This window comes from Pleurodeles waltl, chromosome 10, assembly GCF_031143425.1.
Source record: "Pleurodeles waltl isolate 20211129_DDA chromosome 10, aPleWal1.hap1.20221129, whole genome shotgun sequence".
NCBI lineage: Eukaryota > Metazoa > Chordata > Amphibia > Caudata > Salamandridae > Pleurodeles > Pleurodeles waltl.
Window position 1 is genome coordinate 125063860 of NC_090449.1, and position 17903 is coordinate 125081762.

The 17903-nt window shown below is 45.6% G+C and overlaps 1 protein-coding gene across 2 annotated transcripts in view; it reads right to left on the reverse strand.

Moving 5' to 3' along the window:
- Nucleotides 1-17903, reverse strand: part of CARD11 (caspase recruitment domain family member 11) — a 538982-nt gene that overhangs the window by 127779 nt on the left and 393300 nt on the right. For both annotated transcript variants that reach the window (XM_069209962.1, XM_069209961.1), the window contains exon 14: nt 15534-15657. In XM_069209962.1, the coding sequence (XP_069066063.1) occupies nt 15534-15657 (124 nt within the window). The remainder of the gene's footprint in view (nt 1-15533; nt 15658-17903) is intronic.

Below are 17903 nucleotides of genomic sequence, written 5' to 3' on the forward strand. Positions count from 1 at the left end.
AAGGAGGGTGGGAGAAACAGAAAGGGAGGAAATGATGTTAACCCACACATCCACTTCACATACAAACAATACAGATTACAGCCCCTGCCGGGGAAACAAGAGACCATTTAGCAATCATTTACTATTCAGTCATGCAAACGATAATCAAACTTGCATCATCCTTGCAGCCTAAACACCTGAATGAAGACCACTACATGGCCATCAACTGTCTAAATGACTTCTTCAACAAACCAGCCCAGGAACATACTCCTCCACATGTCATCAACTACGGGATGATACAAATCTGAGCACAGAGGGACTGAGAACTCGAACTAACTGACAGGAATGTGTAGAGTACATGTGGTACAGAGGTCCATTGATGTAATAAGTGAAGCAATTGCAGTGTTCATGTAACATGCCTGTCATTACCCATATACAGTGCCAAAATGACCACCTTGTACTACAACAGTACACGCAGAGATGGAGGATGCAGCCAGTGACATGATAGCATACTTGAGTGACCCATACCTACAGGTGAAGATGTGTCACAGTACTACCACTTCTTTTCCTGCATGGCTCAACATAGCTAAGGTCACACACTCCTACATGATGGGTGTGACAGCTAGGACTGTACATTCCCTAAATCAAATCTGACCACGTAAATTCCAAGTCCAGTGAGGGTTACAGTACCAACCATGCAGTAGTTACCTGACAGTCAACATATACTCCCTTGTGGCTGCTGTGTGGCCTTCAAGCACCCATCCAACTCAGGGTAGGCCACCGCCAGTATGCAGGCAATTGGGGGGTCAGGGTCCGACGAGCACCCCTCCCACGTTGGAAGGCCATCCCCAGCTGGGTCTTCCGGGGCTCGTGCCTCAGGTCTTCCCACCCCTTCCTGCAGTGGGTGCTCAGCTGGTTATGGACCCCCAGGGTCGCACTTCCTTGGCGATGGCTCTCCATAACCCTTTTTTCTGGTGGGCGCTGACCTTCATGGGAAACATTCCAAAAATGGGGGACCTGATGTTATTTACAACAATACAGCAGTAACCTTTGGTGACACACAACAAACACGGATCATGCACACTGCCAATATCCCACACATATCCTGTGCATGCTAAACACCTGATCAGTCAAGACATGTCAATGTGCACACACAAACATCGTCAAACACCACTCGGCATGTGGGACAAAGGACGTTGTACTGACTTGTTGCCCTGGAGCAATGTACAACTGCCCATACAGGGGTAGGAGCCCTTCCACCAGTTTCTCCAGTTCCTCCGTAGTGAAATCTTGGGCCCTATCCCCTGCAGTGCCTGCAGTGCATGCCATTGTTGCTCCAAGAGACAGGACACAGCTGCACACGAAGTAGAGGTCTGTCTTGCCCGAAAGCCAGGGTCAAGTGAGCTGGCCCATACAAAATGGCAGTTACGACCGCAGCGGTCATGACCGTCATCGCCGGTGGTGATCGTAATTGGTCCCAGTCTCCCATAGAGATCAATGTTAACCAATGGAGAGTTGCACGGCGGTTCAGACTGCCTTCTGCCATGACGACTTCCGTCGGCGGAATAAAGTCACTTCCAGCTGCACAATGCATGCTGGACAGGCAGATGCCATATTAGTCTGTAACATGACTGTGTGGGTTCACACTGCATAATTACCTGCATGTCATCACAAATAGATACATCAGGTCACACATTATGGATAATGACACGTAGTGAGTGTCTGGTGACACTCACCACATGTGACAGTTGTCAGCATACATGATCAGTATAGTGGAACATATGGAATGTGTGCTTGAACTTGTCCTGTATACGTCCATTGCCACAGGGATCATGTGCCATCATCTGGTTAGGAACGGAGTGTGGAGTAATGTGTCTTCCCACAGCATGACAGCCAACTTGCATGAATGACACTTCGTGACTGTCGTATGTCATACTTGGTGCCCTACATTGTGAGAGGTTCCCAGATTGTTGTTGGTGTCCCCACACACATATTGCCACAATGGAGTGAGGAGGAATGCACCAGTTTACCGGCCACTCGTAGCTCTTTAGACCATGGAAGAGCACCACATCATCCTGACCTAACAACTGAACCGTTTGTGCATCAGGGAATTGGTCGCCCAGTTGAAGCCAGACTTCCTGCCGGGTTTGAGAAATCCCCATGCCATTCTTCCAACAGACCAGGTGTTGTCAGTCCTGCATTTTCTGTTGAGTGGCTCTTTTCAGGTTACAGTGGAACTAGCTGCAGGGATTTTACAGCCCCAGTTCAGTAAGGTGTTGCAGGATGTGCTGGATGCCCTTCTCAAGCATATGCACAGGTACACTAGGTTCCCACAACCTCCAGAATTTCCCACTGTAAAATCAGCCTTCTACAACATATCAAATGCCCCACATGTAATTGGGGCCATTGATGGGACTAACATTGCCTTGGTATCTCCGAGGACCAATGAACAGGTCTACAGAAACAGGAAGAGTACATATTCGCTCAGTGTACAAGTGGTGTGTCTTACACAACATAACACATGTGAATGCAAAATTCCCAGGATCAGTACATGATTCCTACGTCCTGAGCAACAGTAGTGTTCCAGTAATTATGTCACAGCTACAGGGAGAAAGGCCCTGGCTCAAAGGTACGTGTACTGCCCTCCATGTCAGACGTTTGTACCCCTCATCACACAGTCAGCACTCTGCCTAGCATTGTTACCTATGATCATGATCCCTTTTCCACACAGGTGACTCGGGATACCCCAACCTGCTCTGGCTCCTGACACCTTTGAGACATTCAACTACAGGAGGGGAGAACAGGTACAATTAGGCACATGGACGCATGAGGCGAGTGATTGAGCGGACTTTCGGTCTCTTGAAAGCTAGATTTTGTTGCCTTCATGTGTTTGGTGGTGCCCTACAGTACCGATCAGGGAAAGTCTGCAAGATCATTGTTGCACGCTGCATGCTCAATAATCTGGACCTCAGAAGGCTCATCCCACTGTTGGAGGAGGGGGACATTGGTGCTAGAGCAGTGTTTGGGGCCGGTGACTCTGATGCTGAGGGGGAGGCAGACAAGGATATGGCACATGACAACAGGACTGACATGATTTGTCACTACTTTCAATGATGTACAGGTGTGTGAATTGTATGTCATCTGCAAATGGAAGATGTATTGCTGAAGCCAGTCTGTAGCCAGTATTTGCATGGATCAAGGTGCATTTTGGGACTTCAGCCTTCCATCTTGGTTTCCGAACTTGAAGGGTAGCTGTCTTACCATGAGGGATAGTGGTATGAACTGCTGCTAAGTACATGTGTAGAATGCTGGTGCCATTGCGGTACAGCCTTATAGTTGTACCAAAGGTTTAGGGTCCTCAGTCTGCATGTTTGGGGATATGTTAGGGGGACTTATCAGTCTTGTACTGCTGTGTAGGCAGGTCATGCTGTATTGTCAGCTGCTGTGTGCCAAGTACCTATTCCTGACTACTCAGGGAGGTGAACAATAGAGGATGTTACCTATGTTACAATGTTCCTGTCCCACACGTGTGTGAGTGCCTATGCAGGCTTTTACATTTGTGGTATCATAGCTGCTGGCTAGTCATCCTGTGTATATGTTCAAATTCTGTGGATGTATGTCTTTGTTCACATGCCTTTCAACTTTGTGCCTGATTCCATTAAATTTTCCCTCTTCGGGTAACATCTCTGTCTGCAAGCTGATTTCTGTATTGTCTGTTGCCATCGTTAACACTGGATATCATTACGATTTGAATGTACTTACACACCTGCCTGGGTGTCCTACTACATCTGTCACTTCAACACTGTTGTGGTGCCGACATGTGGATTTATTTGCGGGGTGGGGTCCCTCCGCTGCAGGGGTAGGGGTGCTGGTGGCCTGTGGGTCCTCCTGCTGTGCCTCAATTCCAGTAGCAGGTGCTGATGTTGTTGGCAGTGGTCCTGCAAGACTACTGGATGGGGCCTGCTGTTGGATTGAGGATGTCCGCAGGATGTTGTTCAATTCCTTGAACTCCCCTAATATGGAGAACATTGTGGCATTGAGTGCATGCCACTGCTGCATGGACTCCTGGTGGTATTCCCCCTGCAGCCTTTACGTGTCCTGCAAGGTGGTGAGTATCTGGCCCATCTTGTCCTGAGTTTGCTGGTAGGCTCCCAGGACTCTGTAGACAGCCTCCTGGCCAGTCGTGTCCTGTACCAGCCTTGTCCCTTGGCCCACTATTGCCCTCCCACTGGCCCTTACCCCCTGTTCCTCTGGTGCAGTGTGCCCCCTCCCACTGACACCAGGACCGTCAATGTCATCGGTTTTCACCGTTGACTCCTGCTCCTGTCCTGTAGGGCACAGTGTTGTTTGATGTGACCTTGGGACACAGGTATGGGAAGGTGGGCTCTGCTGTGCATTGGCTGCCACGGGGAAGGTGGTTTCAGTTTTGGCCAGGGTGAGGCTGGTGGTGGTGGACTGACCACTCATGCCTGATGGGCCAGGTTCGTCATCTATATCCAGACTTCCAGGGGAGTCCTCCCCTATTGGACTTGCTTCCAGGCCTGGGCTTCCTGTCACTGGGCTTCTCTGCTGTGTGGCAGTACTTGGGAAACCTGTGAAATGAAAGGTATTGTGTCAGATGATGGTATTGTAGCACTGACACACATAGTTGTATGCCATCATTAACTGGATTTGCAGGGCAGTAATGGCATTGACAGTTACCAGTCCACTGCTTGTGTTACCATCAGTGGAATGTTACAATGGGCCTATTTTGTAGGATAGTTAATGCTTGCCTTGCTACTGTCATTGCCATGTATTGATGTGCATTCCTTATACTTATTGGTGATGGGGAGTGACATGGTGTAACGCACAATTTACAGAGATGTGATGTGGATGTAGCAGTCATGCAGGGGTAGGGAGTGTTGCATTGTGGTAGATGTGGTACTTGCTGCAGTGTGAGGTATCCATGCACTAGGTGGGCCTGTGTAGGAATGTGTCAGTAGAGTGCTGTGGCATGTAGGGGGGACTGGGTCCATGGTGGGTTTGTGCACATTAGGGTGATGTGAGGGGGTGAGAGGGTGGTGGGGGTACATGCTGTGCACGGGGTTATGTTGGCCGGGGAGTACAGTAGACTTACCAGTGTCCAGTCCACTAGGTATTCCCGTCAGGTCTTCTGGATGTAGCATGGCCAGGACCTTCTCCTCCCACGGTGACATTTCTGGGGTAGCCGGAGGGGGCCCACCCCCTGTCCTCATAACGGCGATTTGGTGCCTGGAAGTAATGGCCTGTACCTTCCCCTAAGGTCGTTCCACCTCTTCCTAATGTCCTCCCTTGTGAGAGGATGGTTCCCCACTGCATTCACCCTGATGACTATCCTCTTCCATAGGTCATTCTTCCGGGCTGTGGATGTCTGCTGGACCTGTGCTCCAAACAGTCGCGGCTCCACTCTGACGATTTTGTCAACCATTACCCTCAGCTCCTCTTCTGTGAATTGTGGTTTTTTTGGTGGTGCCATGGTGGTTGTGTTGTGGGTGAGGGTGTTTGTTGTGCAGGGATTCTGGGTGTGCTGTTGGGTGATGCGAGTTTGTGTAGTGGTATGTTTATGTGCTCTGTGATGTTTGTGTGCAGTGGTGTCTTGTGTGATGTGTGTTCAGTGTGATGGTGCCTGTGGTATCTAGGTGCAGTGCCTCCTTTCAGTGTGCTCTTGCCTTGCTCTGTAAGAGTTTCTGGTTGCAAAGGGTTCTGGGTATGTGTGGGGGCTGTTTTGTAGTGCTGTGGACAGGTGTGTGTATGTGTCTCAGGTGTTGGGTAATGGGATTGTCCAATGTGGTGCAGTGTTCTGGTGGTGGTGCCTTTTTTCCAGCTGCGGCTCAGACCGCCAATGGATTGCCGCCTTGTTGGTTCCGCGTTGCTGATTTGTGAATCGTTATTTAGCGGGCGGGATATTCTCTGTGTGGCGGTGCTGGTGGTGCGGCCACCTTCTTCGCGCCGTTGTTTCGACCGACGGTGTCGTTTTTTTGTTGTATTTTGGGCGGTGTGGTGTGTGGTAACTCGTATTACAGCAGTCTTGACTCCGCCATCACTGGAGGCCTTTCGGCGGCCGCTTGCACGGCGGTCTTCGGTGATGACCGCCAAAATCAGAATGACCACCTTAGCCTTGTCCTGAAGTTTAAATATAAAAATAATACCAGGTGGCAGGTAAGGGATTTCTTTCCACACCATGTCCTATGGGGGGCCCAATAGGATCCGCTCCCAGGCCAAAATATAAAAAATTGGCAGGTTTTGCTGCAATCCCGCCGGACTCCCTTGGGATCGCAGAAAAACAAAATGAAAATGGCGTCCTGACATTTAAAAAAAAATATTTGTGGAGAGTACGTGAGTACAGTCTTCCCTCCAAAAGCCAACTTTGGGCCCCTCGGACCCCATCCTCTGAGGCCAGATACCTTAAGTAAGGTGAGAGGGGGACCTGCCCCGCCCTTTCCTGAGCCGATGGGGCAGTCCATTACCCAGGGCCTAATGCATCAATCAGGGGGAGGGGGCATGCGGTCTCACTCCCTGAGACTTGTTAGGGTCCTCGGAGACCCTATCCCCAGCATAGAAATCATAAAAAAGGGGAGGGGGTAAGCGACCCCTCCCAGAGCCTGAAAAAGACATTGGGCCCCATCCCCCAGGGCTGTATACAACGAAAAAGGTTAGAATCCAGTCCCCACCCCCCCCACCCAGCCTTAAAAGGCCCTGGGGACCCCATCCCATGGGGCTGTAAAATAACTTAAAAAGGGAGCTGAGATGCCATCAGTGATGTTATAAATAATGTCGTAGGCATGTCATTTAATATGTGAGGTCATCAGCAATGCATTACGAGGCTCAATTTATCATTAGCTCTGCTAACTATAACTGGTTAATTTCTGTGTTGTTTTTAGTTCAAAAGGGTATGCTGGGACTGAAATTTTCACCTAACTATAACATCTCTTCAACCTTTGTTTTTTTCAGTGACTATACACACACACAGATATATATATATATATATATATATATATATATATATATATATATATATATATATATTATTTGTTTTTTCAAGCTGGGGCAGAGAAATATATATATATGCTACATACATAAATATATATATATATATATATATATATATATATATATATATATATATATATATATATATATATATATATCTCAAACCAAAACCCTTTCAGGGATAGAGCGATGCATAAATTATGCAAAAAACAAAGGAGAACTCTGGGAAGTTCCCGATTTTAGGTGGAGAGCTGCTCTAGTAAGGAGCACCCTGCAACACCAGCGACACTCTAGATTTGCTCACCTCACCTCATATATATTTTTTTTTTCACTTAAAAAAACTAAGATTAATTTTACAGGAACGTGATAGTTAGGTTCTGAATTTACTTGCATAAGACCATCGAAATTTGGCAGTTATAGACAGTTATTTTAAATAACTATATCTTCGATAATTTGACAGCTAATGTTTTATTTATATTTTTGATGACTTTATAGGAGTTCTCATGAGTGCTCTAGTATCTGGTGTAAATAGAAGTGCATAGTTATAGTTACCTTAGGGCGCAAGTCATAGTTACTTGAAATAACTATAACTTCTAAATTTCTATGGTTTTGTGCGAGTAAATTCAGAAATTAACTATAACGTCCCTGCAATCTTTGTTTTTTTAAGTGAATTTCTATGCTTTTTAATTCTATTTTCTAAATATAACGTCCCTGTAACCTTTGTTTTTTTCCAGATAATTTTTCTGTTTTTTTTAACGTTAAGTAATTTTATTTACTATACGTTAATCCAACCACACATGGCCTTTAGCCGTGCACGGCGGGGGTTGGCCTGTGGCCAGGCCTTGCAGCCAAACCCCTATTGGCACCCAAGGCCACACCACACACGGTCTTTGGCATTATCTTATATTTAAACTTCAGGCTCTGCGAGGGTTAGCCGTAGGGCTTGGCCTGTAGACAGGCCCTGCGGCCAACCATCTATAACCACCCATTGTAGGGTGAAATACAGTGAGAGAGAAAGTGAGGTATTAAGAGACAGACGGAGAATTAGAGAGAAATATATACCAAGAGAGAGATAGAGGGAGGGAGAGAGGTTTTTTAGGCATTGATGGATAATATACTTAGAATGAGATATTTCTGGGCAAATTATAAAATAAAACGTATTTGTCAACTAAAAAGACTGAGATCACCTTTAAGTATGTACCTTAAATATTTGAAGTTGATAATAAATTAAGGGGGGGAAGTGACCACTGACACACCTAGACTTGAACCCTCAACCAGTGGTGTAGGGGTCTGTGATCTTAATCATTAGGCTGTAGGTGACTCTTTCCCCTGCAGTGTCAAGACATAACTATGTCATTGAAATCACTTTCTCCCTCTCTCTCTTCGATCTTGTAATGGATAAGAAGAGAGAGAGAGAAAGAGAGAAAGTGACAGGTCTTGAGGGAGAGCCTGAAGGAACCTGTGGTCCTAGTTAGCTCCCAACGTCCTGCGGGAGCTGGCATTGCTCCCTCAAGCAGGGAGCTGCTTTAAATAGTAGCTCCCTGCTTACATATTTGCGTGCAGGGAAACAGATGAAAACTTCACATTCTGCAAGCAGGAGCTGTTTGACAGCTCCCACTTGCAGAAAGCAGAGTTATGTTTCCTTTTGCTTGGTGGGAGCTGTTAGCTCCCACCAATCAAAAGTAAACAGCTACTTCCTGAGGGTGGGCACCTCGGGAGAAAGCAGGAGCTGTCCATGAGGCATAGTGGTCCCTAAGGCCATATATGGCTTCACGAGTGGGGCTGTGTTGCCTCACACCATTGTTTAATTTCGTCCTGAGGGGGTGGCGGCCCTCGGGGCATGGGGGCCCACCAGTGTCCCCCCATATATGATTTGAATTGCCCCAGGGAGGTGGCAGTCCATGGGGCATAGAGGGACATGCGGCGCGACTGTTAGTTATATAAATTGACCCAGGGAGGTGGTGGTCTCCAGAGGCTAAGAGGGGACCTTGTGGGCCCCATGGGCCTTTCCCTGTGGGGAAGTGGCGGTCCCCAGGGCCCACCCACATACATATTATTGACTGCCCTTGGGAGGTGGGGGTCCACAGGGCTGCAGGGGGCCACGTGTGTTCCACCCGTGTAAATTTTATGTTAAGCCCAGGGTAGGTGGCGGTCCCTGGGGCTGCAGGGAAGGCAGTATGGGCCCTCAGCATTAATGGTAAATGTTTTGCATCAGGGAGGTGGGCAGTCCCTGGGAATGCAGGGTGAGGGTAACGGGCCCCACATTATTAAGCATGACTTCCCCCTGGGAGGTGGCTGTCCCTGGGGCCGCGGTGAATCTGTGTGTGCCCCCCTGCGTTAATTTCAGAACTTTGCCCCGGGGAAGTGGCGCTGTCTGGGGTGTGGGGACCCCCTACATACTTAAAAAGTAGTGCCCTGGGAAGGTGGAGGTCCCCAGGGCTCTGGGGCTCTGGGGCTTCAGTGGCCATAGGAGGGGGGGTCATGCACTCCCGCCTTTTATTGGCCCCCAGGACCTGGCCCACACAGGTGCAAAATAAAAGAAAAGCACAGGAGACCACTTTTTTAAACAACATCGGAAAAATCAGTGGATCCTCTGCATATTTTCTGAAGTTTTAAAGAAAATGCTTTTAGCCCAGGGGAAGTTTCTGAGGGATCCCTGCACCAAGGCTAGAGGCTCAGGGTAGGCCTACCCTGCCCCATTTTCTATTTTTCTTTAGGTGTTTTTGTGGGACAGTATCAAAATGGCTGCCAACAGTTCCTTCTCTAAGTGTTGGCAGGCAATCAGATATCTGCATGGGGACAGTTGGATCGCAGAGGGTCCGCGTCCCTAGACATCTATACTTTTTAAACTCCTCAAAAACTACTGAATGGATTTACACCAAATGACAAAAAACACGCTTTCTCAATGAAGAGATAGCTTTCTGCCAAATTTGCTGTAATTCCATCCAGTGGTTCTGGCTGTAGTTGTGTTCAAAATCCCTATGGGAAAGTACACACATAAAATGAATTTTGAGACACCCCCCCTCTTTTTTCCTAGTCGCACAAGAAGCCTGGGCAGGCCAGTGCACAAGAGGCCTGAAACAGCAGCTTTCGCTGCCTATGGCCCTGGCATGAATTCAGGCAAAAGCTGCAATTGCAGGCCTCTTGTGCACCAGTGTGCACATCAACAAAACAAAAAAGAGGACTTACCTGGGTTCTCCCAGGGGGTCCACGCTGCTAGCGGCCTGGTTTTAAGCCTCTGTCTGTCACCAGCAGAGTCTCGGAGGGAGGCCTGCAAGCAAGTCCCCCGACATCTGCGCACTCCAGCCCAGTTATAGGCCACACAGCGCAAGCACAGACTGTCTGTGTTTGCGCTGTTTGGCCCATAACTGGGATGCAGTGCACACGCGGTGTGCTCCGCTCCCCTGGCCGAACTAGCAGAGTTTTTGGCCCGACTCTGCGCTGAGTGCCAAAAACTCTGTTAGCTCCACCAGCGGAGCAGAGCTCGCCACCCACCCCTAATATATATATATATATATATATATATACATATATATGTATGCACACGTGAATATGTTTGTGTGTAGATAGATAGATAGATAGATAGATAGATAGATAGATAGATAGATAGATAGATAGATAGATAGATAGATAGATAAAAGTGTAGGAAAGTTGGATTCTTTGCAGATGCCTCCCTACTTTTGCCCCCTTTTAAAACTACTAGATGATGGTTTTCGACTCTGATCGTGCACCGAGGCCTGCTAAACAGAACTCAGTGTAGGTGCTTTTTCCTTAAAAGTAAGGTACGTCTCATTGTTTACAATTGGCATAGAACGTTAGCACCCCTGTAAGGCCTAATAAATTATATCCCTGGTACCTAGGGCATAGGTACTAAAGGGGGTCCCTAAGGGCTGCAGTATATCTTATGCCACTCTAAGGGACCCATACACAAATTGCACACAGCCTGCCATCGAAGACTGCATGCTAGGGTGCAAACCCTGAGTGAAAACACAACATAGCACACTCACTGTGCTCAATGCCAGTGTCACTGCATGTATTATATGTCAGTTACCCCTACAGCAGGCCTTAAGAGCCCTAAGGCAGGTGCATTATAATACATGTGAGGACAAATCTGCATGAGCAAATATGCCCTTGTGATGTCTAGTTTTATTCCTAGACATTGCAAGTGACTGGGCAGCCATCTTAAAGCATGTACTGGACACTGGTCAGCACAAGTGACCCAGCTATATGATGGCTGCATGGAAAATGTTGGTGTTTGGTATCAAACACCTTGTCCTAATAAATCCATCCTGATTACAGTATTGGATTTATTATGACATGCACCCAGAGGGCACCTTAGAGGTCCCCCATGTAACCTACTAGTCATCCAGTGTACTAGCTGACTGGTTATGACCAGCCTGCCACCACAGAGAAGTTTCTGACCCTCTCAAGGTGAGAGCTCCTGCTCTCTGAGGTCAGAAATAATACATGCTCTGGCAGGTGGTGTTACCACCTTCGCCAACAGGATGGCTGGTAAATCTGCATACCAACACAAGGTACTTGAAAGTCCTTGCCACCTTTGGTATGCGACCCCCAGCTTCCTCAGACCTCAGAGAGGCAACACCCTGCCCTGAGGCCCATTTGGCACCAGCACAGGTGGGAAAACTAGCTATGCAGGAGGTGTGTTACACTGCCTAGTCAGTTAGGGTGACTAGCCTTAAGTGAACATGAAGTTAGTTAGTGTGTGTGGTGGAATTTAGAATTCTGGGTCATGGTGATGCCCACTTCCCCAAGGGGTAAATAGCCCAACGGCTACTACCATTCACTCCCCTTAACACCCCTAAATTCAGTATTTTGGGTACCAGGACTTCAAATTTTGATGGGCAAAGAGTAGGATTGGACAAAGAAGAGTGCTTATGCGAGAACAGAGGAGCAACAACTGACTTCACCAATCCTGTCAGCCTGCCTACTGCCCTGACAATTATGGTGGAAACAGTCTCATTCTCCCGCTGTGCAGACTCCAAGAAACTTGGAGGGCTGCTAGTGCCTTGAATCTCCCTTGGAACAGGGGAGCTGCTTCCCTGCATCTTCAAGCACCAAAGCTTATCAAAGTCACTGCAGGCTTATCAAAGTCTGGCACTCTGTTCCATTGGCCATCGGGCCCTCTGAGAGAGTAACAAGCCAGAGAAGATTGTTTGGAGCCCAGGAGGTCAGCCCCCCACTTCACCAAAGTCTTGAGATGCTGGCCCGACCCGAAGGCTCCCTGCACCTCTATCTGTGGTACTAGATCCCTTGCAGCAACCAAATTTTGTTGGTAATCCAATCCGAATTTCAATTCAATTTCAATTTCACCAGATCACCAAGGCCTAGAGCAAGTCTCTGACCACTGCAACCTGATGCCTCAAAGCACCTCTGCACCCCAGCCCCACAGCCCGAGTCCAAGGGAGTCAACGGTGCCCACAGAGTCCTGAGACCTTCTGGATATGAGCCCACCCTTGGGTTTTGCCATACTGGTCCCCCTGCTGCCACCTGCAGCCTCTTTCTGAATGCCCCCTCCAACTGCGAGTTTTTCCTGCACTGGAATAAAACGACAAAAGCCACCATTGTCCCCAAGCCCCCCAGCCTGAGAAGAAGTGGACCAACCATGTACCTATGTGCCCAAGTATCTCAAGAGTCAAGGCCCCTTATGGGTTTCCCCAGACTGGCTCCCCGGTCCCTGCTTCAGGCCTCTTTTCAACTGGACCAATGTCCATTGAAGTGAATGGGACACACCTCTGCACCCAGATGTCCCAGAGGCCCCTGAGGTAACCTGTGGGTGTGGCCTTGGATCTTGCCCCATGTGCACCTTAAGTCCTGAAGAACAGTCCTGTAGTATGCTGACAACTGCCAGATTGCAATACATGTTTTTTCCCAATAGATTAACATTACCAATCCGGAAATTGTTCTGTAAACTTTTGAAATGTATACAAATTCATATCTCAAAAAGTACTTACCTGATTCTGATGATCTTGGTACCTAAATTCATATAAAAATAAGTGTTAATGTTATAAATTGATGTTGGATTTCTTTAATGACTGTGTGTCTCGCTCACTGGCTCTGTATGTTCAATAAATGCTTAACACTGTCCTCTAATAAGCCTAACTGCCCCCCACACTACCACAAAACAGATCTTTTAAGGTCATTATTTTAACTCCGTCAGCCACTGAGGGTCGATCTGGAATATCTGCATAGTGTCCCCTTACATTAGTACACTACATAGATAGCCAGTTTCCGATAGATAGATAGATAGATAGATAGATAGATAGATAGATAGATAGATAGATAGATAGATAGATAGATTATGTGCAGTTGCTCACAGCGTAATATGATATTTAATATCATTGTAGTGAAGGATTATGCTGTGACTGATGAAAGGGAAATGCTGAGTCGGTCTTGTGCCTACCCCTACATCAACAATGGTAATAAAAAGCTCATTATATTCTGATTATCTTCATTTGTTGTTTATGACGTTCTATTTTTTCTTTCTAACAAAAAGTATGTAAACAAACCAGGATACCTGAGGTAAAATTTGGGCAGCAATGTAAAACTGCTTGGAAGACTTCCTAACTACAGGAAGAGTTGTTTCTCCAAGTGAAGTAATTGTTACCTGTGTCAAATTGAATTCAAAATTAACAAATGAAGTGTGTTTAGTTCACATGAATAGGTGGTAAATAACAATGAAACTGTATTTAACATATATAAACTGTTTCATTTGATCTGACTAGTCCTCAGATTCACTTTCATTTGTTGTATTTTACACATTCTACACAGTATCGTGTCCATCTGTGCAGCTCTACAGTAGTTACAAATGTGTCCTTCAGCATTTTCTAAAATACACTAAATTCAAGTAGTTTTACAGCCTTGTTTTTGTTGCATCTTTAAAAAGCATTTTTCTTCACATTCCTGATGTCCTGGAGGAAGTGGCAAAGCTTGACTTCAGGGCTGGTTTTAGGGCAGTGAGACTGGTGCAGCCGCACCAGGTGCTGACCTGGATGGGGGGTGATGCTGACCTCAGGGGGGACGCTGTGTTTAGCAATAAACTTACAATTTCAAAGCACCTGCTGAAAAGTTCCTTGTGTGTCCAGCCTTCAAGAAGCAATTAAAATGTCAAGATAAGTCTTGTGATTAATGATCTTGCTGGGGAGAGAGAGATCGGCGTTTTGCCTAGGGGCAGTTTTGACTCAATCTAAAGTAGCGCAGAGGGTTAATATGCCGGCTGTAAAGAACAGAACTAAAATGTATATGATAGCTGAGTGTATTAGTGAGGCCAGCCTTTACAAGCGCTTTAAAACAAATTAAATGTATGTGATCTATGGAGAGATAAGGGGCGCCTTTGCTGGGTAGTAGTGAGGGAATCAGAGGAGGTGGTCATGGAGTGGGGTGCCAAAACAGATTGTTGCACAGGGCGCCACCAGCGCTAAAGCAGTCCCTGCTTGACTATCTTTACAGAGCCCCTTCCTCTAGCTAGTGGAGTTTGAGTCTATAACTTGAAATGTGCCCTTGTCTTCTCTCAGATGCATAATACAGTGTGATTCATTAGTGTTAGAGGAAAAGTCACTTTCCATCTGATGTGTTTTCTGATTTACGATTGGAAATCATGGGTCAACATTTTTTTTCTCACCATGTCACCAGTGTGATTCCTCTGACTGAAAAGCTATATTACATGCTGTTTTGGGATGCTTGTATGAAGCTTTTTACTTTACTTAGAAGAGCAGTATCCACATTGGTCTGGTTTTTGATGCAATTCTTAGAGACTTTTTGAGACTTTTCTGGGACTATTATCGAGAATGTCCCTTTTGATAGTTTGCCATTTGACCCTCTGCGTAGAATATTTTGTAGTTTTTTGTCTTGTGCTACACTCTATCTGGTTCTGGCTACTTAACTAGAACAGCGAACTGACCCCTTTGTTAGTCCTATTATTTTGCATTTTGAGACAGTATGGACATTTTGATTAAACTGACTATTTTTGGCTTCTGTAAAGACACTAAACATAAATAAACCTTTATGGTTTTGACTTTGAACCTTGCGTTATGTAAGTTTGATTTGACTTGGTTTATCTCTGTTCTTTGGTCTTTGTCATTTGTAACTCATACAAGGCCCCCAATCCAAAAAATTAGCACTTAAGAATATTAATTTAATGTGAACAGTCTTTGGGAGAACACATTAGAGCCACCAAATCCAATCTTTGAAACAGCAGTCAGTGCTTTTCTCATGTCAGTTTTGATGTACTGTGGTAGTTGGCTGGAGTTTGACCTTTTCATTGTAGTAAAGATGTGCGAATCTACCTTCATTGGAGCTCTAAACATCATGTGTTATTGATCCATATTTATTTTCATTGCCAGGACTTGTATAAGTATAAGTATAACCAACTGCTTAAACTTTCTTCCCCAGGTAACAGCAATATGAACAACCCACATAACTAAAACTGCTGAACCTGAATTCTGAGATCATAAGAGTGAGGGTAGGAGAGACTCCTTCAGTTGAAAATAATCTTATAGTTTGAAGCTTTAGGTGTTTACATGAAATACCTTTGCAGAGAGAACTTCTTGACCATAGAGTTAAATTGCTCAATATCGTAGCTGTCCAAACACTCAGACTGATGAGAAGATGAGGAAGAGTTCAGCGACGGGGGTCCATAAGAGTATCTGTCATCTAAAGAAAAGCACAGAGAATAAATTAATAAACACTGCAAAGAGAGGCATGGTTCAGTAGAAAGAGAAGATTCTTCTGACCAATAATATACACTGCTGATTCTGGGTGGGAGGCAACAACCACTTTCTCTCAACCGGAAATCCCCCCATCATCTTCACCGCTGATATTCTCTCCCAAAAAATCAAATGCCTCACACATCAGAAGGTGAGAGGGCAAAGTAGGAGGTCTTTTAGCAGGGCTAACACATCTGTTTGCAGATAATCAATAAGAGTGAGACAGATTCCCATCAAGGTGTTTACTTGTCAGGCACCAGCTCATCCAGACAGCCTTCATCCCTTCTCAGCGTAAAGAGAACAGAGAACCTTCTATAAAAATAGTGGATGGAATCAGGGGTCTCCAATCTCTTCTTTAAGAATAGCTACTTATGTTCAATGAAAATCCTCCCGATCTACTTATAGTATTAGAGGTATAATAGTAACCACATAAGACAAGATTACATTAGTAGCCACATGTGCAAGATTACCAGCTATGATTATCTCATTGCATCGGGTTTTCCAACAGTGATGTAAAAATTATTTGTCAATGTGGAACGCTGAACGCATGTTACGCTCAACAGCCATAGCTGCACTGCCCCTAGCACCTAGTAAATATTGGTAGTAATAAGTCTTCCCCAAAACCATTTGTTTTTTTATCACTCAAATTACAGTTTTAAAAATATTTTGGAAATGTAACCATTTTTTCCGACACAGTAACTTGTGAGACCTGAAAACACACACATTTTCAATGTTCGTATACATATATTATTCCAACGAAGCAAATACTCACAATTTAGCTCATTGGGATGCACACAGAAGAGCTTTGTACAGGTAGCTGGAGAGCTACCAGTAGCTCATGAGCTACTCATTGGAGAATCCTGGCCTATCTGAATCCACCCCTCTCGAGTGCCCTGATTTTACTTCAGTCTTCATCAACTTTAGGCTGGTGAAGGCAAATTTGTGTAACTGGTGATGCACTTTTAGATAACCTGAACATATCCGACGGGTACAGAACAGGAGGCATTTTGTCTATAACTTCCAAGTACATAGGTGCAGAGTGAGGAATAGTGTATCTCTAAGTACTAGTAAATACTTACCCTCATGATGTTATTGTAGTATATATTCTGGACATGATATTTTGGTAGGATATTTTTAAACACAATATTCTGACATACAACTGTTCAGCCTGTGCTAACAACCAGAATCTGGCCTTCTTCCCTCTCTCCCCAAACACCAGCAGGAAGCACTGGAGTATCTCAGAAATATTTGGGCGATACAGGCCACCATTGACCACCCAAGCTATGGAAACATTCTGTAACTGGTCTCTTCCAAAATCAAGAATTGGATTTGTTTTCTAACAAGATCTGTAAATGCTGTCTTTCCCATGGGTATTGCAAGTTTATGCAATCCATTCTTGATGCTTTTGAACTAAATTTCCTGAAAGGTATGTGTGTGTCGCCATAATACCATGTAGAAGAATTTGAGTTTTTTAAGCAATTTCTATGGGTTTATGAGCAGATAAGAAGGACATTAACTTGGATCATGAATGCAGTGAAAACGTGGAGCTGAATCACAAGAGAGACTGCAACAGTGGGCATGTGTGCCATGTAAAGAGATGAGGTTGGAGGACACATGCAAATAGTCTCATTGCGAATCCATAGCCAGCAACAAACTGCCCTTCATCAATTTGTGCCCTGGCTTTGGGCTGGATCCATAAATTCAGAGCAGGCAATTAACAGCACTTAACACCCTGGGTAGAATAGAAATAAAGCTTAAGTGTCAGTGTCATCAGGGCTAGGATATTCAGTCAAATTCTGGCACAGATTATCTCAGAGCTAACAGTAGAATAGCAAATATTTCTTAAAATTACCTGCACCTGAAATAGAACGTCACAGAACATTTCACAACAAGTAAGCAGCGGAAGAAGTGCTATATTCAAGCAAGGTCAAATTGACACATGCTGGCCCACTGGCTCGTGTGTGACAATGCCTCATTAAATCACATTTGTTGTGCAGTCATCAGAACTAGAATGGCGCCATCATCACCCATTACAACCGAGGCACGTCTGCTGACTCAGCATTTCCTTGGAAGCATCCCATGACCTGTGCCCTTGACAGATTTATCGGGAATGAGATTCTTAAATAAGATCAGTAATTCAAAATCCATTGGTGCTGTAATGGGGTATTGGTTTTAGTAAAGTGTTCTTCAGTT